This window comes from Tachyglossus aculeatus, chromosome X1, assembly GCF_015852505.1.
Source record: "Tachyglossus aculeatus isolate mTacAcu1 chromosome X1, mTacAcu1.pri, whole genome shotgun sequence".
In the NCBI taxonomy this organism is placed as follows: domain Eukaryota; kingdom Metazoa; phylum Chordata; class Mammalia; order Monotremata; family Tachyglossidae; genus Tachyglossus; species Tachyglossus aculeatus.
Window position 1 is genome coordinate 121,834,966 of NC_052101.1, and position 21,892 is coordinate 121,856,857.

Consider the following 21,892-nt stretch of genomic DNA (forward strand, 5'->3'; position numbering starts at 1 on the left):
CACCTTGGCTAGTGGGCAGGTGGTGGCTATTTGCCAGACCTGTACCTATCCGGTTGGCTCTGGAGAGGTGTGAGTCCCTAGAATTCTCAGGGTCTTTCTGAGTTCCGGCCGGGCATCCTTTGGCGGAGGAGGAGGAGAGCGTGCAAGGAGAGTTATGCAGTTGTGAGGGTATGTTTCCATCCAAACCTGGAGTTTGGTTAATCCCAACTGGGTACCTGACCAGAGCAGACCAGGTTGGGGAGGAACCCGGATGAACTCCACCCTCTGGCCCACCAGCAGAGAGACAGGCCCATCCTGAGAACATTCAGACAGCCAATCAGGAGCATATGTGGCCTCGGGGATAAATCCATTCGGCTTGTCCCTGGGCATCCAAATTCACCCTTTCATGGGAGAGTCACTCCTTCGGCCCTACTTTAGCCCTGACTGGAGAGGGATCTTTGGGTCTGGCCCCAGAAGGCGCCCCTTGGTGGCCGCGCTGTCTCCGCTCATCCGCCTTCTCCCCTTTGCTTTTCAGGCTCCCAGGACGCCGGGAAGGTAATCCACATCAACAAGGTGCAGCATCAGCCACTGCGGGCCGGGCTGGCCGAGATGGTTGCTCTGCCCTGCCTCTTCCTCCTCCGCTCCCCCACCTCGCTGGGCCCCAACACCCCCCACGACCCACCCAGGGTCAAGTGGACCAAAGTGCGCTCAGCATCAGGGCAGAAGGTCGAGGTGCCCATCCTGGTGGCCAAGGAGAAGGTGGTGAAGGTGGTGCGGGGCTACCAGGGCCGGGTGAGCCTGCCTGGCTATCCCCAGAACCACACCAACGCCACCCTGGTGCTGGGGCCCCTGCGGGCAAGCGACACGGGGCTCTACCGTTGCGAGGTGGTGGCTGGCATTGACGATGAGCAAGACCTGCTGCCCTTGGAAGTGACCGGTCAGTCCAGAGGGAAAGGGTTAAAGTTAAAATAGACAGAAGACATTGACCAGTCCTCCCAAATGTTTGACTCCCTCCCCCCCCCACCCTCCCCACCCCCATCCGCCACCCTCCACTCCCAGGGACAGCCACTAAGTCAGATTTCAGACCACTCACCTGGCTTAAAGCATGACTTGCCTGAACTGAGTGGGCAAGTTGATAGTTTCCAGGCTTCTTAGTGGGTGGGAGGAAAGCGGGGACCAGGACCCTCAGAGAGTGGGAAGGGGTGAATGTATGGGTTGGATTATTTTTTCCGGTTCTGTCTCTCCATCTCATCTTTTTACCCAGCTTTGTCTCTCCTGTCTTGCTATCTGCCCCTCCATCAGTCACTCTCTCTGGTCTGGGCTCTGGTTGGCTGGAGGTGTTGCCTCTTTTGCCCCCGGCTCCTCCAGCCCTTCCGCCCACCGTGGGTGCCCACATCACAGGAAGAAGCCCTCATCTGGGAGGCGGGAGGGGGAAGCGGAAGCTGTGCCCACCAACTGTCCCCCGCACCCTTTATTTGAGCTGCCCAGAGAGGGGCTGGAGCCTTGGAGGGGGAGGGATTGGTGCTCTCTGGATGTGCTGAGCAGCTGTTAAAATCCCTCTTTTCCTCTCATTATTTATAATAATCCTCTGAAAGTCAGCAGCCCAAGTCGGTTTCCTTGCCAACGTCTCCCTTCTCCTGCGATTGGCAGGCCTGCGAGATGGCTCAGGGGCACAGGGGAGAGCTGGGAGGGAGAGGGGAGTACACTGGGGCTGGATGGGGGGAAGATGAGGGATCCTCAGGCAGCTTTATTCCTTAGTTGTTAGAGTAAGGGTAGCATGACACACTATGGTGTGCTAACGGAGGCCTGCTCCCAAAGGCCAGGTGTGCACCCACCCCCACACCTAACCCCCCACACAAATGTGTGTGATTTTAGGGTTGCTCCAAAAGACTGATATGTGCTTTTACGTAGGGAGTGACATGATTTATTTGGGGGGAAATTCACTCCAACTGCTCTCTCCGTCACCAAAGCCCAGAACAATAGTGGGGAGGACATGAATGAGTCAGGTTTCAGGCCTCCACAGAGTGGGTAGAAATGTCAGGGAGCCTTGAGGCTCCAGGAGAGATCACTGCCATCTCTACTAGGGTTCCAGGTGGCTGGGGCTAGGCTGCGGCTGCCCTTCACTGTCCTCCCCATCCTTCACGGGCCCTGCTCTGCCCATCTCTGACTTTGATCTTTTATTTAGCATGATGCTGCTGGGGATTTTTTTTTTTTTGCCATTTCACTTTTTGCCCAAAGACCTGGACTGTTCAACACTGAAACAGTCTCTGAGGTTTTCAGAGGAACATTTGAAAAACCTCACCATGCCACACCTCCCACCATCACCTTCCCTCTGCCTGGCTCTCTGATCCATCTCTTGAAGCTTGACTGGGGACTGCTGGCGGGAAATGGGCCCTCGGTCCCGCCCCTTCCCTCTCTCCCCATTTTCCAGACTCACTCTCCCCACCATTTTGGCTTCTCCAGGGCTCCAGCAATATGAGTTTGGGATTTTGGATGGTGGTGGGGAGCGGGGGGCTGGGGGGAGCTTCCAGGGAGGGACTAGATCTGAGGACTGCCTTCAGACAGAGTCAAACTGATGGATTTGGGTCAACTTGACTGCCCCCCTCCTCCATTTCCTCCAGCCCTTCCTCTGATTGGTTAGTTGGGGAAACGAAGCCCTGGACTGGGGGAGAGGGGTGTAAGCAGAGGAGGTATTTGCTGAGTGTGTCGCTGTGTGCTTCTCACACTGGTCTACAGGGGCAGGATGCCAATATGGAGCTTGGGTGGGAACAGTGAGCCCCAGGGAAGGGCCATCCAGGGTTGGGAAGTTTTGGGCTCCTCCCCTTGCCCCAGCATCATTCTTCCAGCTTCCCTGGCCCATCTTCCCTCCCATGACGTCCACCCCTCTGCACCACCCTCCCCTCGCCCCTCGCCAGGTGTGGTCTTTCACTACCGAGCTGCCAGCAACCGCTACACCCTGAGCTTCCCTGCGGCCCAGGATGCCTGCCGTCGCAGCTCGGCCGTCATCGCCACCCCCCATCACCTGCAGGCTGCCTTTGAGGACGGGTACGACAACTGTGATGCAGGCTGGCTCTCCGATCACACTGTCAGGTGAGCTGGTGTGGGACTTCAGGTCGCATCTAGGGGTTTAGGGCTCTGGGGAGGATCAGCCCCTGGGCCTGGGAGGCTTAGAGGCAGGGGTGTGACTTCTTGGGCTAAGGCTCCTTCAACTCTGCCTTGACTCTGCCCCAGCCCACCATGGCTTCTCCAGGGAGGGGTATAGCACCTGGTGGCTGCCATAAAGCTCTGTCTGCATCTACCCTTGTTTCCCTGCCCATCGTCCTTGATGTCAGGGGAAAGGGAGGAAGCCTGGGTCCTCACTGGGCAACACTTCCCCATTTCTTTTGCCTCTTCCTCCCACAGGTACCCCATCACTCTGTCCAGGCCTGGTTGCTATGGAGACCGCAACAGCCTACCCGGGGTCCGGAGTTATGGTCTGCGGGACCCCCAGGAGCGCTATGATGTTTATTGCTTTGCTCGGGAACTGAAAGGCAAGTCCTGTGTTCTGGATCTGTGCTGTCCAGCCACGCCCTAAAGTCCCCCACTGTCCCACCCTTGGTGACTCTCTTCCCACTGTCCCTCTAGGGTGGGTTCCTAAGAATCAGGCCAGTCTGTGGCTCTTTTACTAATCAATCAATCAATGGTATTTATTGAGCATTTACTTTGTGCAGAGCCCTGTTACTATGAGCTTGGGAGAGGACAATACAACAGAGTTGGTAGATATTTTGCCAGCCCTCAAGGACCTTACAGTCTAGAGGGGGAGACAGGCATTAAAATAAATTATGGCTATGAACAAAAGAGCTATGGGGCTGAGGGTGGGGGTGAATATCAAGTGCTTAAAGGGTAAAGATTCAAGTGCCAGGGCGACACAGAAGGGAGAGGGAGTAGGGAAGATGAGTGCTTAGTCGGGGAAGGCCTCTTGGAGGAGGTGTGATTTGAGGAGGGCTTTTCAAGGTGGGGAGAGGAGTGATCTGTCAGATGTGAAGGGGGAGGGAGCTCCAGGCCAGAAGGGGGGAAGTATGCATTCAAAGTCTGGGGCAAAAGCCTATTCCTGGGTATCAGGTGACCTATCAGGAGAGCTGATTTCTAGTCCCTGGCCTGCTGTGGGGACACAAGCAAATCATTGAAACTCTCTGGGCCTAATTTTCCTCATTTGTAGAATGGGAATTATAATGTCCACTTTACAGGGATGTTGCGAGAAAAAAATGAACTAAGTGATGTGAAGGTGTTTTGGAAAAATCAAAGCACTCTACAAATTTAAGGGGTTATTATTAGAAACAGAGGATGTGCTTTGCCAATTGCTTGCTGTGTGACCTTGGGCAAGTCACTTAAATTCTCTGTTCCTCAGTTTCCTCAACTGTAAAATGGGGATTAAATATCGGTTCTCTCTCCTACTTGGACTGTGAGCCCCATGTGGGACAGGAACCATGTCCGACCTAATTAACTTGTAAGGAATCCCAGTCCTTAGAATAGTATTTGACACACAGTAAATGCTTAACAAATATCATAAAAAAAGAAGCAGAATGGCCTAGTGAAAAGAGTATGGGCCTTGGAGTCAGAGGACCTGGGTTCTAATTCCAGCTCTGCCACCTGTCAGCTGTGTGACCTTCGGCAAGTCACTTCACTTCTCTGGGCCTCTGTTACCTCATATGTAAAATAATAATAATGATGGCATTTATTAAGTGCTTACTATGTGCAAAGCACTGTTCTAAGCGCTGGGATTAAGACTGTGAACCCCATGTGGGATGGGGACAATGTCCATCCTGATAAGTTGGTATCCCCCCCAGTGCTTAGAACAGTGCCTGGCACATAGTAAGTGCTTAACAAATGCCACAAAAAAATTATATGTATCCCAAACACTTCTTCGATGCCCCTGTCCTCTTTGGGGGTTTTGGGGATAGAGCAACTCTCATCAGGGCCTTGTCTCCTCCCTCCTTGCAGGCGAAGTGTTCTACGTGTCCCACCCCCACCGGCTGACCCTCTCTGGGGCCCGGGCTCACTGCCAGAGCCATGGGGCCACACTGGCAACTGTTGGCCAACTCTACCTAGCCTGGCAGGAGGGGTTGGATCAGTGCGACCCAGGCTGGCTGGCTGATGGCAGCGTCCGCTACCCCATCCAGACTCCACGGAAGAAATGTGGTGGGGAGGAACCCGGAGTGAGGACCCTGTACCAGTTCCCTAACCGAACAGGCTTCCCGGAGCCCTCCTTGAAGTTTGATGCTTACTGCTACAGAGGTAAGGGGTGGTAGGGTTTGGCATCTCCTGCCCCCTCGTGCTTTTCTTCCAGGGCCTTTGGCTTAGAGACTCTTCCACCTCTTTTTCCAAGTCCAGGGATTAGGGGACACTGGTGGCTCCTGTTTAATGGCCCATGCTAATCTTACCTCGACTGGGGCCTCATCAGCGACTCCCACAGCCCGCAGGGTGACTGCACGGTGCCGATCGGTTCTAATAATTCCCCATTACTGGGCACAGGAGGCATGGGTAATAAGCTGAAATTATCCTTTCATCAATCAGTGGGTCCATTGGCCAGCCAGGTGGCTCCATGGGAGGTGACCCCAAACCCTGAAATCTTCCCTACCCCTTAGCTGGCCAGTCTGGACTGAAAGTATTCAGGGTTTCCTCCCTCCCTCCGCCCTAAGTCCCTGGTGTCTTTGGGAGCTGGTCTGGCCCGCCGCTCCTGACACCAGTCCTGCCTCTTTCCTGCAGCCCACTACTTGGCTCCCCCTACTCAGCTCCCGGAGCATCCCACATGGGCCCCGGGGGCTGGATCCCAGCCAGAGGAGTTGCCCATCCTGAGCCTGGAGAACATTCTACAGGAACACGGCCCCACCCCATCCCCTGGAGGGCTCCCCGGCCCCGACGGAGACGATCTCCTGGTCTCCGGTGACTCCCGAGACGGGACGGGACGGGAACACCCGGCCCTGAAGCCCCGCCTCTTGGCCCCACCTCATCCCGTGGATGAGCAGCTGCAGCTGACGACCACCGCCCCCTCGGAGACGTCCCGGGTGGACCGTCACCAGGCCAGGTCGGGGACGGGTGCAGGGAATGGGACCCCAGCATCTCTTGCAGATAGGGCCGAGACAGCTGGGATAACATCCTTGGAGTCGGATCCTGAACTGGAGGAAGATCAGTGGCAGAATATGGTGGACCAGATCCCCAGGTGGAGAGAAAGCACTCCGCATCCACCTCCAAAAGCCACATCCCAGGAACTTCAGGGCCCCAGCTCCACTACCATCTCAGAAGGGGGCACGTCTGTCCCTAAGGGTCTGGGGCCCACCCAGCTCTGGGTCCCTGCCGCTATCACGGAAGTGGCTGGGCCGGGGGCCACGGAGTCAACCCTGAGCAACAGCCCTGGAGGTCTGGGTAGCCCAAGCCCTGAGGGTTTCCCAACATCCCTGCCAGGGGGAGTCCTGGGAGTCACTGGGGGGTTGGGCACAGAAACAGTTGACCCCAGCAAGCCAGGGATCACCAAAGCTGCCCCAAGGAGCCCCGAGACCACCAGGCGAGGCCACTACAAAGGGCTCAACGGACGGTACTTCCAGAAGACAAAGGTGGCCCCTAAAAGGAAGTGGGGCAGCGGGAGAGGCAGCACTGCAGCACCCCTGGAAACAAAAGCATCTGGAAACCACTTGGAGAACCCCTCTGCTCTGGCCCCTGGACCCCTCAGCATTCCCGAGACCTCCTCCCTGTCCAATGAGGTGGACCGACTCAATTCTGGTGAGTCACCCAGCCTGGTTACTGAACACCCCCCGACCCCTCCATGGCCCCGTTCAGGGGCCCTGGTATCAGCTGGGACTGATGAGGGTGGAGGGACAACTCCTAATTTAGCTTCCTTTCTGATAGCTACTTAGTTGGTAGTAGTACTACTACTAGGAGAAGCAGCGTGGCTCAGTGAAAAGAGCACGGGCTTGGGAGTCAGAAGTCATGGGTTCAAATCCCGGCTTCTCCAATTGTCAGCTGTGTGACCTTGGGCAAGTCACTTAGCTTCTCTGTGCCTCAGTTACCTTGTCTGTAAAATGGGGATTAAGACTGTGAGCCCCACGTGGGACAGCCTGATCACCTTGTATCCTCCCCAGTGCTTAGAACGGTGCTTTGCACATAGCAAGCGCTTAACAAATGCCATCATTATTATTATTATTAGGGAAGAAGCATGGCCTAGTGGATAGAGCACAGGCCTTGAAGTCAGAAGGACCTGGGTTCTAAACCCAGCTCCACCACTTGTCTGCTGAGTGAACTTGAGCAAGTCATTTCACTTCTCTGTGCCTCAGTTATCTCATCTGTAGAATGGATTTTAAGACTGTGAGCCCCAGACAGGGACTGTGTCCAACCTGATTAGTTTGTATCAACCCCAGCACTCAGTACAGTGGCTGGCACATAGTAAGCACTTAACCAATACCATAAAAAAAGGAATGTCCTGCAGGTCTATGATCTCTATAACCTTACTCAAACAGGGACTATTTAGAGCCATTTACGGGCAGCTAGGAAAATGGCCATTTCTCTGGCCCTCCAAGTGCAGAGTTGGGGAGCTCTGGGCTCTGCCCTCAGAGTTCGCAATTCTTCCAGCTGGCATTTAGCCTAGACTTACTCTTTGGTTCTCTGAAGTCAAACCTTCCACATTTAATCAATCAATTCAGCTGTAATTTTGCTGGAGTGCTTACTGTATGTGGAGCACTGTACTAAATGCTTGGGAAGAGTACAGTACTCTCAATTCCCACAATTTATATGTGAGGGTTCAATTTCAGTTTTCCCCTGACATGAGATCTCAAAGTTGCGGGGGGGCACTTATTTGGTCTGGTTTGTACACTCACTGCTGAGTGGCTTATTGGAAAGTGAAGGGTCAATCAATCAATGTTATTTGTTGAAGGCTTACTGTGTGCAGAGCATTGTACTAAGCATTTGAGAGAATGTAGTACAACAGAGTTGGTAGATGCATTCCCTGCCCATAAGGAGCTTACAGTTTGGAGGGGGAGATAGACATTAAAAGAAATTATATATGTGCTGTGGAGCTAAGGGAAAAGTGACTATCAAGTGCTTAAAGGGTACAGATCCAAGTGCACGGACAATGCAGAAGGGAGAGGGGGTAGGGAAAATGAGGGCTTCATCAGGGAAGGCCTCTTGGAGGAGATGTGATTTTAATAAGAATTTAAAGGAGGGAATAGTGATGGTCTCCGGTACATGAAGGCATGAGGGGGAGTTCCATTCCAGAAGGAGAACATGGACAAGAGGTTGGAGGCAAGACAGATGAGATCAAGGTACAGTGAGCAGGTGACAGTTAGTGGAGTGAATTGTATTCGATGTGCTGTATTAGGAAATCAGGGAGGTAAGGTAAGAGGGCTCAAGCTGATTGAGTGCTTTAAAACCAATGGTAAGGAGTTTCTGTTTGATGTGGAGGTGGATGGGCAACTATTAGAGGTTCTTGAGGAGTGGGGAGATGTGGACTGAATGTTTTTTAAGAAAAATGATGCGGGTAGCAGAGTGAAGAATGGACTGGAGGGAGAGACAGGAGTCAGAAAGGTCAACAAGGGGGCTGATGCAGTAGTCAAGGTGGGATAAGGTAAGTGCTTGGACCAGCATAGTAGCAGTTTGGATGGAGAAGAAAGGATGGATTTTAGGGATATTATGAAGATAGAACTGACAGGATTTAGTGACAGAATTAATATGTGGGCTGAATGAGGGAGATGAGTCATTCATTCATTCAATTGCATTTATTGAGTGCTTACTGTGTGCAGAGCACTGTACTAAGCGCTTGGGAAGTACAAGTCGGCAACATATAGAGACGGTCCCCACCCAACAACAGGCTCACAGTCTAGAAGGAGGAGATAGACAACAAAACAAAACATGTAGATAGTTGTCGAGGATAAAGCCAAGGTTATAGGCTTGGGAGAAAGAGGATAGTGGTGTTGTCTACAGTGATGGAAAAGACTCGGGAGGACAAGGTTTGGGTAGAAAGGTGAGGAGTTCTGTTTTGGACATGTTAGGTTTGAGGCATCGGCGGGACATCCAAGTAGAGATGTCCCGAAGGCAGGAAGATATGCAAGACTGCAGAGAAGGAGACAGGTCAGGACTGGAGAGGTAGATTTGGGAATCATCCACAAAGAGATAGTAGTTGAAGCCATGGGATTGAATGAGTTTTCCGAAGGAGTGGGTGTAGATGAAGTATAGAAAGGGATCCAAACCTGAACCTTGAGGTACCCCCACAGTTAGAGGGTGGGAGTCAGAGGAGGAACCTGCTAAAGAGACTGAGAAGGAGCAGCCAGAAGGATAGGAGGAGAACCAGGAGAGGACGGTGTCAGCGAAGTCAAGGTTAAATAATGTTTCCAAGAGAAGGGGGTGGTCCACGGTGTCAAAGGCAACTGAGAGTTCAAGGACGATTAAGATGAAGTGGAGGTCATTGATTTGGCACAAAGGAGGCCATTTGTCACCTTAGAGAGGGCAGTTTCCGTGGCGTGAAGGGGGCAGAAGCCAGTTTGGAAGGGGTCAAGGAGAGAATTGGAGGAAAGGAAGTGGAGGCAGTGGTGTAGACAACTCACTCAAGAAGTTTGGAGAGGAATGGTAGGAGGAGATGGGGCAATAACTGGAGGGAGCTGCGGGGCAAAGGAGGGGTTTTTTTAGGTTAGGGGAGACATGAGCATGTTTGAAAGCAGTGGGGAAGAAGCCACTGGAAAGCGAACGGTTGAAGATGGCATTTGGGGAAGAAAGAAGGGAGAGAGAAAGTGTTTGATGCGAAGGTGTGAAGGGTTGGAGTCCAAGGCACAGGTGGCAGGGGTAGATTTTTGACAAGAGGTGGTAGATCTCCTCTTGACATACTGCTGGGAACGATGAGAGTTGAAGAAGGGGCAGGAGGAGGAAAGGACTGGAGAGGAGCAGGAGAAATTTTAGGGAGATCACGCCAGGTAGTTTCAATTTTATCAATGAAGTGCATGGCCAGGTCATTAGGGGCAAGAGATGTAGTGGGATGGGGACAGGAAGACAGGAGTTTGAGGAGGGAGTTAAATGTCTGAAACATCTGGCAAAGGCAATGGGCATGGGAGTCAATAAGGCTGGAAAAATAATGTCAGTGATAGTTCTTATGCCATCCTGGGGGCAGTGGTGGGGCACCCACTGTTGGATGCCTCTCCTTTTTGTGCCCAGCAGTGTCTGGGATTTAGCAGTCTGGAGCCACCTGCAAGGAATCATTGGGTCAGGGTCAGACGGGGAGGGTCGGGTCCTGAGCAGAGGATTTAGTTTGGGCTCAGGTGTGGGAAACCCAAATTCTGGCTGCCAGCTCCGATCCCTGGTGGCTGAAGCCTGGACATGGTGATTCCCCTACACGGAGCCTCAGGTTGGAAGATGCTGGAACAGTTGGTGTGGGCCCAGCATCCAGCAGCTCAACGCTCATTTGGTTTAGAAACACAAGCCTCCCCCTGCTGTTTCTCCCTGCCCTCTTCCTGCTCCTCTCCCGCTCTCCGCCACCTCCCATCACCCTCAACCACAGCCTCATTAGGGCTTGAGGTCGCCCGAGCAGGCTACCACCGGCTAATTAATGCTTCCCCTTCAACAACAAATCACCTCCTGCTGACTTAAGTGAATGGCTGGCAGCAGGCAAAGTCACTTCTCCCTCCCCAGTGCCCTCCCTTCTTCCCTCTCTCCATGGGCCAGGAGGACCACTGGGAGCTCCCCTCGGCATTGGGGAGAATTGAGATCCCTGGCAGAGTCAGCAGCTCCCAATTTCCAATCCCAAAATGCCTCCATTTGATTTCTCCAGTGTCCAGCAGGATCAGAGTCTGTGCCAAGAAATGGGAGCAGGGGTATCTGTTCCTGAGAGGGCATTGATGCCACAAGGGCCACCTCGTTTTAGGGATCCCTAGGCCAGGAATGACCGTGCCACAAGGGTTCTTCCCCCTGTCAGGGGGTGCTGCTGCTCTTGGGGTGCTCATACCAGGCAGGGTGCATCCATGCTGTCTCCCTGGCCATGCCCAAGGCTGGCATGAGGGGAAGGAAATTGAGGGGAAAAAACAGGCAGAAGGAAGGCAGCAAAGTGGGCCCAGCTGATGTTTTACCTTTTCAACTAAAAATAAACGTTTTACCCGGCAGCTTGTTAAAGCTGGAATTGCAGATCTTAACAAATCGTTAAGTTTTATGGGCACAGCCCGTCAGCCGAGCACTCAAGGAAAGAGGGAGCTGTCAGCACTCCCAGCCCTGGGCTCTGGCAATGTCTCTCCCATCCCTCAGCCCATCCCTCAGCTGGAGCCAGAGGCTCTCGGGCTGTTGGGACTTGGCCCCCTCCCTCCCACTTCTTTTCCCCCATCCCTTTTGCTCTTTCCCCTTTCTTCCCTATCCAGCCCAACCTGCGAACTGACCCCAAGAGCAGGCAGGGAGTAAATGGGAGGTTAGGTTCTGTCACCATGGAAACCAGGCCAGGGAGTCAATTTTGTTACTTTTGATTGAACGGAAAGAGACAAAGGAATTTTCAGTGGGTTGGGTTTTTTTTTTTCCAGGGCAGTGGTCTTTTAGGGAGCTAATGGAAGAAGCTGCTGTCACAGAATCAGTGAACTCAAGGTCTGGGATGGGCCTTGAGAGGTCATATACTCCATCCCTCTGCCTCAGAAGGTGTCATTCCAACCAGCTCACAGAGAGAGCCGTCTGCCTCGCTGCTTAAAATTCTCCACCCAACCCCTTGGTTACTCATTCTGGGGTCTTTTGTCTTAGAGTCAGCAGTCCAGGAAGGTATTTAATGGACTTTAAGGCAAAGGAATAGGGCAGTTGAGGAGATTCAGAGGGACCAGGGCTGTACACCACCCCCCGGCCTCCACTTCCCCTTTATCCCAGAAGAACACTAGTTCGTATGGGTGACCAGGTTTAGGTGAGCCTTGGAACAATACCGGAAATGGAAGTGGGGTCCTGTGGAAACTCCAGCTGTATTGCTGTTAAGACAATTGGCTCTGGAATTGCATACCTGGATTTCTGCCAAAGTCCTTTCCCCCTTCTTCCCCTGCAGGCTGATCCTGCCATTAGTCTGAATGGAAGCTGTTATTATAGAGAGGGGCAGGGAGTGTTCAAGGTGCAAAGAGAGAATAAGATGAAGAAGGGAGAACATGGAGGGGTGCCAAAAGGGAGGGGGAAGGCCTGGAGGAGGAGGGGGGAGATGGAGATGGCAGAGGGGCTAGGAGAGCCTAGGCAGAAAGCTGAGGAGAGACTCCAATCTGGAAAGCAGCTGTTGGGAGCAGGTGGCCTGTGAAGAGGAGGGGCACTCTAGTGGAGTTGGAAATTGATGTCCGCATGATACTCTCTCTCTCCGACCACATTTGCCTGACTCCCACAGCCTCCAGCCCAGACCTGGAAGCACCTATCTCCTGGGCATACTGGCCGAATGCTGATGAGGGCAGGGAGCAGGGGGCTTTCTCCCCAACCCCACCTTACACCCCACACAAGGCAGTGAAGCTTGGACTTGGGGAGTGGTCTGGCTGGGAGTCAGAGGGAAGCCAGGTAGGTGGGAGGCCATGGGGTCCCAGAGGTGGAGACGGGGCTTTCTCTTCCAGGGTCGGAGATAGTGGCCACCCAGTCAGAAGGCAGAGAGGATTGGGAAATGCCATCATTATTATTAGTAAAGCCCAGATTCTAGCTAGACTGGAAAGAACCCCAAGTGTCCTGATCTCCTGGCCCCTCGGGGGCCAAGGACTGCTTTCCTCTGCTGGAGCCTTTCAGAAATCAAGGGCACCTTCAGGACCTGTCCCTCCTCACTAGACTCCCTCCCTGCTTTCTTCATCTCTTCCCCTTACACAGTTCCCTTGCCAGGAGAAGACAGTCTCCATGGCAACCCTTCAGTGCTGGGATTGGCTGGGATTCCTTAAAGCCCATGAGCCAGGCCTTCTTGTTCTCTTAGGCCCCTTGGATGCAGAGGATTGTGGGACTAAATCTGGGGCCCTACTTGTCCCCAACTTCGACAAAGGTCAGTCTCTCAAAAATCAACACCCTGACCTCCCAACTCAGGGCTAGCACTGTGCAAGCCTCCTGCATGCTTTCCGATGGACCCCTTCCCCCTCCCCCCACCAACTTCGCAGCCACCTAATTCCATTGGAGGATGGTGCTAAAAAAGGAAAAGAATACTCTTGTACATTTAAAATCCTCTGTCTCTGCGTTTATTTCCCTGGTGCAAGCATCCTTTCACGGTCCCATTTTTTCTGCCTCTTTGTCTCCCTTCCTTTCTATTTCACTTTCTTTTGTCTGTCTGTTTATCCCTTGATTTTTCTCTCACTAGTCAAAAGAACATCCTGGTCTGGATCAGTGATCCATCCGACCCAGGGTTCTGTCTCCATGGCTGCAAGATGCTTGGAGGAACCGGATGTCAGCTGCATGCCTGGACCATCCAACATCTTGAGTTTTCCCTCTAGTAACCTGTTATGCACTGCTTAACCATGAATTTACCTGCTTTAAACCTATTGATAAAATGGCTTCAACTTAGTAACATTTAGCATTTCTCCTGGGAAGGGAGGCTTCAAAAAATGAATATGAGAACATTTAATTTAGAAAGTGGAAAGAAAATGTGAACTTTAGAAGCGGGAAGGGATAAAAAGAAATCTAAGTGATCTACTAGAACGGGGTGGCTGAACCTTATGAGTGGAAGAGCTAGAAACAATGACATCATTCAGCAGAGAGCCGCAGATTCAAATGGAGAAGCAGTATGGCCTAGTGGACAGAGCATGGGTCTGGGAGTTAGGAGGATCTGGATCCTAATTCTGACTCTGCCACTTGCCTGCTGTGTGACCTTGGGCAATTCACTTAACTTTTCTGTGCCTCAGTTACCTCATCTGTAAAATGGGGATTAAGACTGTGAGCTCCATGTGGGGCATGGAGTATGTCCTACCTGATTAGCTTGTATCTACCCCAGTGCTTAGTACAGTACCTGGCACATAGTAAGTGCTAAACAAATATAAAAGAGATAAAAAATGTATTAGAAAAAACACAGAGAACCAGAAGGCCAAACAAAGACCCTGCATGGCTAACTGGCAGAGGAAAAGGGGTCACCAGATGAAAAAGTCATTCTTTAAAAAGCAGAAAGCTCACCCAAGTAAGAATGGAAAGCCCATAAAAAGTGGCAGTTCGGGTGCAACAGAAAATTTGGTGGGCCAAAAAAGAGTTGGAAGAGCATCTTGCATGAAATGCCAAAGCTAAAAATAAGAGATGTTTAAAGTATATCAAAAGTAGGAAGCAGGTTAGTGAATGAGTGGGGCCCCATGACCACGGTGGGGTAAAAACTGCCCTCAGGGATGAAAAGGAGATAGCAGGGGACTCAATTCTTCAGTTTGGTCATTACTAAGGAAGAAGTTAGAGAGATTCGCACCCCCAAATTGTTTGTTTACCTGACAGGTCAGAAGAACGGAGTCAAATTGTGTTAGCCAATGATATTGAGAAATTAGGTGGAAACAAAGCACTGGACTAGATGGCATCCACCCGGAAGTTCTGAAGGAACTCTTGGCAAGAGTCAGTAACCTATCATTACAGATAGCACTCTAATAGTAGTAATAATAATGATAATAATATTCATTAAGCGCTTATGTTCCAAAGGCTGTAGATACAGAGTGATCAGAGCCATCACAGGCCCTGTCCCACGCTGGATTCACAGTCCAAGGGAAAGGAGTTCAGGTGTTTAATCCCTCTTATACAGATGAGGAAATTGAAGCACAGAGAAGTTAAATGACTTGCCCAAGTTCAAACAACTGACAGGCAGTGGAGCTGGGATTAGAACTCAGGTCTCTTGACTCCCAATCATGTGCTCTTTCCACTAGACTGTAAGCTCACTGTGGGCAGAGAATGTGTCTACTAACTCTGTTGTGCCCTCCCAAGCGCTTAGTACAATGTCCTCCACACAGTAAGTGCTCAGTAAATACCACTGATGGATTGATCAGGCCACTCTATCAGAGAACGGGTGAATTGCTAATATAACTCCCATTTATAAGGGATTTGAAGTGATCCTGGTAATTACAAACTGGTGAGGCTCACTTCTGTATATGGCACACATATAGAACCTATAAATAAGTTTAGGAGCAGTGAGCAGAGAAACGCAATCTGTTGGGGAGGGGCCAATATCAATCTGTCAATCAATAGTATTTCCTGAGCACCTGGTTTGGGGAGAGCACTATACTAAGAACTTGGGGGATTTCAACTGAATAGACCTGGTTCTTGCCCTCAAAGGGTTTTCAGAAGTAGCATGGCATAGTGGATAAAGCACAGGCCTGGGACTCAGAAGGACCTGGGTTCTAATTCCAGCTCCGCCACTTGTCTGCCACATGACCTTGGGCAAGTCATTTCACTTCTCTGTGCCTCACTTACCTCATCTGTAAAATGGAGATTGAGATTGTGAGCCCCACATGGGACAGGGACTGTGTCCAACCCGATTATCTTGTATCCACCCCAGCATTTAGTACAGTGCCTGGCACATAGTAAGTGCTTAGCAAATGCCACAATTATTATTATTATTATTATTATTATTATTATTATTATTAGTTACAATCTAATGAGGAACACAGACTGAAATTAATTACAGGTAGCGGGGAAGCAACAGAGTATAAAGATTGTGGTAGCTTTAGTGCTTAGGTGGCAGAAATAGTGGGGGGAGATGAGCGATTAATCAGGAAACCCTCCTGGAGGAGAAGTGATTTCTGTAGGGGGAAATCAAGTCTTATCGATCATTTGGAGTTTTTGAAGCAAGAGAAGGGAACCAGATTCTGAAAAGGTCTCTGTCAAGATTCCATACCAAAGACTGCTGAAAAACATGGAGTAATCATGAGATTGAAGGAATTGTTTTGCCAAGGAGAGAACACTGACTAAAAGAGAGAAAAGAGAGGGTAGGGATAAATGACCATTTGCCTGGATGGAGAAGTAAAAATAGTGGGGATCAGTGCCACAGCCAGTTTTCTTTAACATCTTCAGAAATGATCTGGCAGCGGGCATTGTACCCGATAAACTCTCCAACTTGACAGATGACGCCAAGCTCTTCTGGGGGTTGACCTGCCATATGGAGAGTCATAAACTGCAGGACGGTCTCAGGGCTGAGTAGTGGGTAGGAAAGTAGGAGGGAAGCTTCTTGAGCAAGACTGAGGTAATGTGGGTGCAGAAAAATAATCCCAAGTACAAGCACATGACGATGGTCCCCGAACTAACAGTCATGACTCAGGAAAGATCTCCGAGTCATTGTTGATTGCTCTTTTAAATCATCTGTTTAATGGCTGATGATAGCCAAAAAGACCAACCAAATGTTGAACACCACCAGGAAGGGACTGGAAAGCAAAATAAAAGACAGAGAAAACAATATATAAAGTCACGGGAATACCGTGGGCAGCTCTGGTTGCTGCAATTTAGTCTGCGGAGACTAGCGATAGGGAAGGGCACCCGTGACTGTAAGCTCATTGTGGGCAGGGAACGTGTCTTCCAACTCGATTATATTGAACTCTTCCAATTGCTTCATAAAGTGTTCTGCACACAGTAAGCACTCAATAAATACTACTGATTGATTGATTGAAAGAAGATTGGGGGATTGGAGGAAGGTCTTTAGGAGAATAGCCTGAAAAGACAAGACTCTGTTTGGAAAGATGCAGGCCGAGAGGGGACACGGTTTACAAAATCATGAAGGTTGTGGGTAGGGCCAACACGGAATTGTTCCCCCAATCCAGAGCACTGGGAAAAGGGGGCACCCACTGAAGCTTGAATATGGAAGGTTCAAATCAAAAGGAGACAGTTCTTCACATAGCAGATAGAGTGGTATGGAAGCAGTTACCACAGGAAGTTATTCAGCGAAAAAAAACTGTGGTTCAAGGACGTTTTGGATAAATTCATGGACAAGCCATCTAAGATGGGATAGTTAGGGTTATAGAGGATAGAGTTAGGGTTGTCACGTGGCTCATCTACGATGGACGTTTGGAAGATATTGCAACACCAATGGAGGCATGAATGAATTGTTCCAGTTCTCTCTCCTACCTTTCAATCAATTAATGCATTTATTAATAATTCATTCAATCATATTTATTGAGCCGCTTACTGTATGTAGAGCACTGTACTAAGTGCTTGGGTAATTATAATAATAACTATGGTATCTGTTAAGCACTTACTACATGCCAAGCACAGTTCTAAGCGCTAGGATAGATATAAGGGGATCAGGTTGGACATAGTCCCAGTCCACATGGGGCTCACCATCTTAAATCCCCATTTTAAATATGAGGTAACTGATGCACAGAGAAGTGAAATGACTTGCCCAAGGCCACACAGCAGACAAGTGGCAGAGCTGGGATTAGAACCCATGACTTTTTGATTCCAACTCTGTTGGATTTTACTCTCCCAAGCTCTTAGTACAGTACTCTGCCTCCAGTAAGCACTCAATAACCACCATCGATTGATTGATTGAGTGGCTCTGGGGCAAGCCCTTGACCAACTCTGTGTCTCAGTGTTTCTTGTCTTCCTGGGGACCATGAGAATGTGACACCATCGGGGGTGGGGGGGCTGTATTCTGAAGAGAAAAGATGCTGGTGGGGGGGGGTGGGTCAGAGAGGGATCGGACAGGGACCCACTTAGGGTGGGTCCCTTCACCTTGTCCACGCCCCTCACCTCCTAGCTCATTCAGACCCAGGCCTGGGTGCCAGGGTTTCAGGGAATAAGTCCCTCGGTTCAATAATAATATTAATAATTGGGGTACTTGTTAAGTGCTTATTATGTGCCAAGCACTGTACTAAGCAGTAGGGTAGATACAAGATCACCAGGTTGACACAGTCCCTGTCCTACGTGGGGCTCACTGTCTAAATGGGAGGGGAACAGGCATTTCATCCCCATTTTACAGATGTGGATACTAAGGCACAGAGAAGATAACTGTGGTATTTGTTAAGAGCTTACTGCGCGCCAGACACTGTACTAAGTATTGGAGTGGATACAAGCAAATTGGGTAGGGCACAGTCCCTGTCCCATACAGGGTTTACAGTCTTAATCCTCATTATACAGATGAGGTAACTGAGGCCTGGAGAAGTGAAGTCCCATCCTCCTGTCCCTCCCTGCTTCAGTCTATACTTCATTCTGCTGTCCGGATTATCTCTGTACAGAAACGCTCAGGGCAAGTCACTCCCCTCCTCAAAAATCTCCAGTGGTTGCCTGTCAACCTATGAATCAAGCAAAAACTCCTCACTCTCAGCTTCAAGGCTCTCCATCACCTCGCCCCCTCCTACCTCACCTCCCTTCTCTCCTTCTACAGCCCAGCCCACACTCTCCTCTCCTCTGCCACTAACCTCCTCACTGTGCCTCGTTCTCACCTGTCCCGCCGTCGACCCCCGGCCCACGTCCTTCCCCTGGTCTGGAATGACATCCCTCCACACATTCGCCAAACTAGCTCTCTTCCTCCCTTCAAAGCCCTACTGAGAGCTCACCTCCTCCAGGAGGCCTTCCCAGACTGAATCTCCTTTTTCCTCTCCTCCTGCCCACCCCCCCACCCTACCTCCTTCCCCTCCCCACAGCACTTGTATATATTTGTACAGATTTATTACTCTGTTTATTTTACTTGTACATATTTACTGCTCTATTTATTTTGTTAATGACGTGCATATAGCTATAATTCTATTTATTCTGATGGTTTTGACACCTGTCTACGTGTTTTGCTTTGTTGTCTGTCTCCCCCTTCTAGACTGTGAGCCCGTTATTGGGTAGGGACCATCTCTATATGTTGCCGACTTGTACTTCCCAAGTGCTTAGTACAGTGCTCTGCACACAGTAAACACTCAATAAATATGAATGAATGAATGAAGTGACTTGCCCAAGGTCACACAGAGAACAAGTGGCAGAGCCGGGATTAGAACCCGGGTCCCTCTGAGTCCAAGGCCTGTGCTCTCTGCACTAGGCCATCCTGCTTCTCCAAAGTGACTTGCTTAAGGTCATCTATCAGGCAAGTGGCAGAGCCAGGATTAGAACTCACATCCTCTGACTCCCAAGCCCATGCTCTTTCCATTAGGCTGCACTGCTTCCCAGATTTGGGGCAGCTGTTTGCCCATCCCACATGGGGATCACAGTCAAAGAGGAAAGGAGAACAGGAATTGAATCCCCATTTTGCAGCTGAGGAAACTAAGGCACAGAAAAGTGAAGCGACTTGCCCAAGGTCCCACAGCAGCCAAGTAGCAGAGTCAGGATTAGAACCCAGGTCCTCTGACTCCCAGGCCTGGGCTCTTTCAACAAGATCACAGTGCTTCTCACTGGTTCAGTTCCCTGGGTCCCCGGCCTTCTCCTATGATGCCCTCCGGCTTCCTGCTAATTGTGCCACATGTGCCTTCTTGCAGATGTGCCAGGATCCGAGAAGCCAGGGAGCCCACCTAGCCTCCTGACCTCTGTGCCTGACTTCGAGGAGAGAGAAGACCCAGAAATGACCAGAACCCCAGCCCTGGCTCCTCAAGAAGGCAACCGCCCCTCGTTGACCCAGCCTGAAGAGCGTCCAGTCACCAGTGACCAGGAGACAAGAGCCTTCCTAGTCCCAACCCAAGAGCCAACATCATCAGCCAACACTGACAGCTGGGCAGCAAGTCTAAGTCCCACTGCTCCTCTGGCAGTGGTGACCCTAGATCTGGCTGGGGGTGAGCTCCTCTGGCACCTGAGGGACACTGCAACACGAAGACAGACAGACAGCCCTCCTAGCCAAGATGCCACCCCGTACCCATTGCCCACCAATAGTGGCATGCTGACCGAAAGAGCAGAGAGCAGCTCCCTCCAACGGGTCCAGGGGGAAGATTCCGAAGTCTCCTCTGGGGAGACCCGTGTCAGCAAGGAGGTGGATGTGCCTGTCCTGGCCATGCTGCGGGCTCCCAAGCCCTCCTTGCTGTCCTCACTCCCTCCTACCCCAGGGACCTCCCATCCTCCAGATGTCACCCTGCCCAGCAGAATGACCCCAGGGGCCTTTATGCAGGAGCCCCAAGGGGAACCTGGCAAAACTGCTATCTTCCCAGAGGATTCCACGGCTTTCCAGACCCAGCATGTCAACTGGAGTTCCACAGGCATCCAGGACCCCGGATGGGGCAGAGGTGGGCAAGAAAGAATTGAGGAAGAGCCATCCACCCCACCAGCACCCTCCACAGTGGGCAGGCAGGAAGATTCAGTCACTGAAATTGGATCCCCCTACAGAGGGCAGGAGGCACGCCAGGCTGGACAAGACCAAGACCCCGATCCGCCGTCCCTTCTTGGAGAGACAGAGACCACTGTGCCCGGAGCTACCTACTGGCAGGGTACCGGGGGGGCTGCGGCAGGGACAACCGTCTCGGTACTCCAAGAGGAGACTCCATCCACCGTCCTGCTGGCCTCCCACCCCTTGAACAGCGACCTTGACTCTCTGCTTCCCATCAGGATCACCGGAGACCCCTCCATGGCCCCTGGGGATCTGGTTACCGAGGCGACTGAAGAAGCGGAGGTGGAGATGGAGGAGAAGGAAGAGATTGAGGAAGAAGAGGAGGGACTTGGCTTCCACACGGTGGCTACTTCCTCTGCAGATGCTTTCCAAAGCCAGACCCCAGCTAGTTCCACCCTACAGCCTGGGCCCGATGATCCCAGCCCTGGACACCTCACCTCATGGAACCCCCTGGAGCCAGAGTTGGACCCCTGGAGACCCCACCTGGAAAGCAGAGCCGAAGGCCTTCTAGAGTCGTTTTGGGTGACCCCAGACCCCACCCAAGCCAACCCACTGGCCATGCTGACTGCCCAAGAGGGTGGCCCTTCAGGGGAACCCACGCTTGTCCCAGAGCCATTGGAAGCTGGGACCCTGAAGTCTCTGAGCCCAAATGGCTCAGAGGAATCAGGGGGCTGGGCTCTCCAGAGAACCCCGACCAGCATCCCAGAGCAGGACATGGACGATGCCTCAGGGGAAGGCAGAAGAGAGTTGCCCAGCCCTTTGGGGCTCCCGGCACCCCACCCCACCACCAACGGCTTGCTCAGCCACAGCAAGGAGACCCTGCGCCCTGGCGAGTCTTTGCCGGAGCTACCCGAGACCCTGCTCTCCCTGCGGCCTGGAACCGGGGAGGGTGGGGAGCCCACTGGCCCCAAGGGTAGGACCCTGCCTGGGGAGGGCTCAGAAGAACCCACCACGGACCAGGGGAGCTATTCCCTTGGGCCAGAGGGGGCATCCTCCGAGGAGGCTGAGCCAGGCCCCGTGACAGAGTCCGGGGGCTTGGCCCTGGGGGAGGAGACCGGGAGTGGACCAGAGGACCAGATGCTCCCTATGGCAGGGGATTTGGAAGTCCCATCCTGGACCCTGGAGAGTAACCTGAGCACAGAATGTAAGTGCTTGTCCCTAGGGACCGAGAGGGCCAGGGAAAGTTCTCAGGGAGGGAAGGGGGTGGCTATAATCTAGGATCCCTTCACCCTGGAACCCAGGATCCTCTGTTTCCCACCTGCCCTTGCCCAACTCTTCCACAGCCCCAGCACTTTAGAAAACAGAAGGTCTCCAGCTCCACCCAAGACCAGAAGACAAAGCAAGCTTCCCTTGCAGCGGGAGGGATGGAGATTAGACTCAAGGAAGAACCTCCTGAAAGTCCCGATTGGGGATGCTGCCCCGAGGGAACGAGAGAGGATAGACAATCTCCTTTTCCCTGTAATTCTTTAGGAATATCTGGGACAGATTAGGGGTAGTCCTATGTTGGAGGTAGGAGGATGACTTAGTTGCCATCCAGCCAAATGATTCTGCAACTCCCCTACTGCTGCTGCTGCTGCTGGGAGTGTTTCCCCCTACCCATTTCCCCTAATCCTTCCTAGCCTCTTTTCCTAATAATAATACTGGCATTTGTTAAGTGCTTACTATGTCCCAGGCATGGTACTAGCACTGGAGTAGATACAGGGTAATTTGGTTGGACGCAGTCCCTGTCCCACATAAAGCTCATAGTCTTAATCC

General features: G+C 51.7%; 1 protein-coding gene across 4 annotated transcripts in view; it reads left to right on the forward strand.

The window, feature by feature from the left end:
* Positions 1–21,892, forward strand: part of NCAN (neurocan) — a 97,724-nt gene that overhangs the window by 31,045 nt on the left and 44,787 nt on the right. For all 4 annotated transcript variants that reach the window (XM_038773016.1, XM_038773014.1, XM_038773013.1 and 1 more), the window contains 6 exons: positions 515–916; positions 2,895–3,069; positions 3,382–3,509; positions 4,960–5,253; positions 5,725–6,735; positions 19,302–21,281. In XM_038773016.1, the coding sequence (XP_038628944.1) occupies positions 515–916; positions 2,895–3,069; positions 3,382–3,509; positions 4,960–5,253; positions 5,725–6,735; positions 19,302–21,281 (3,990 nt within the window). The remainder of the gene's footprint in view (positions 1–514; positions 917–2,894; positions 3,070–3,381; positions 3,510–4,959; positions 5,254–5,724; positions 6,736–19,301; positions 21,282–21,892) is intronic.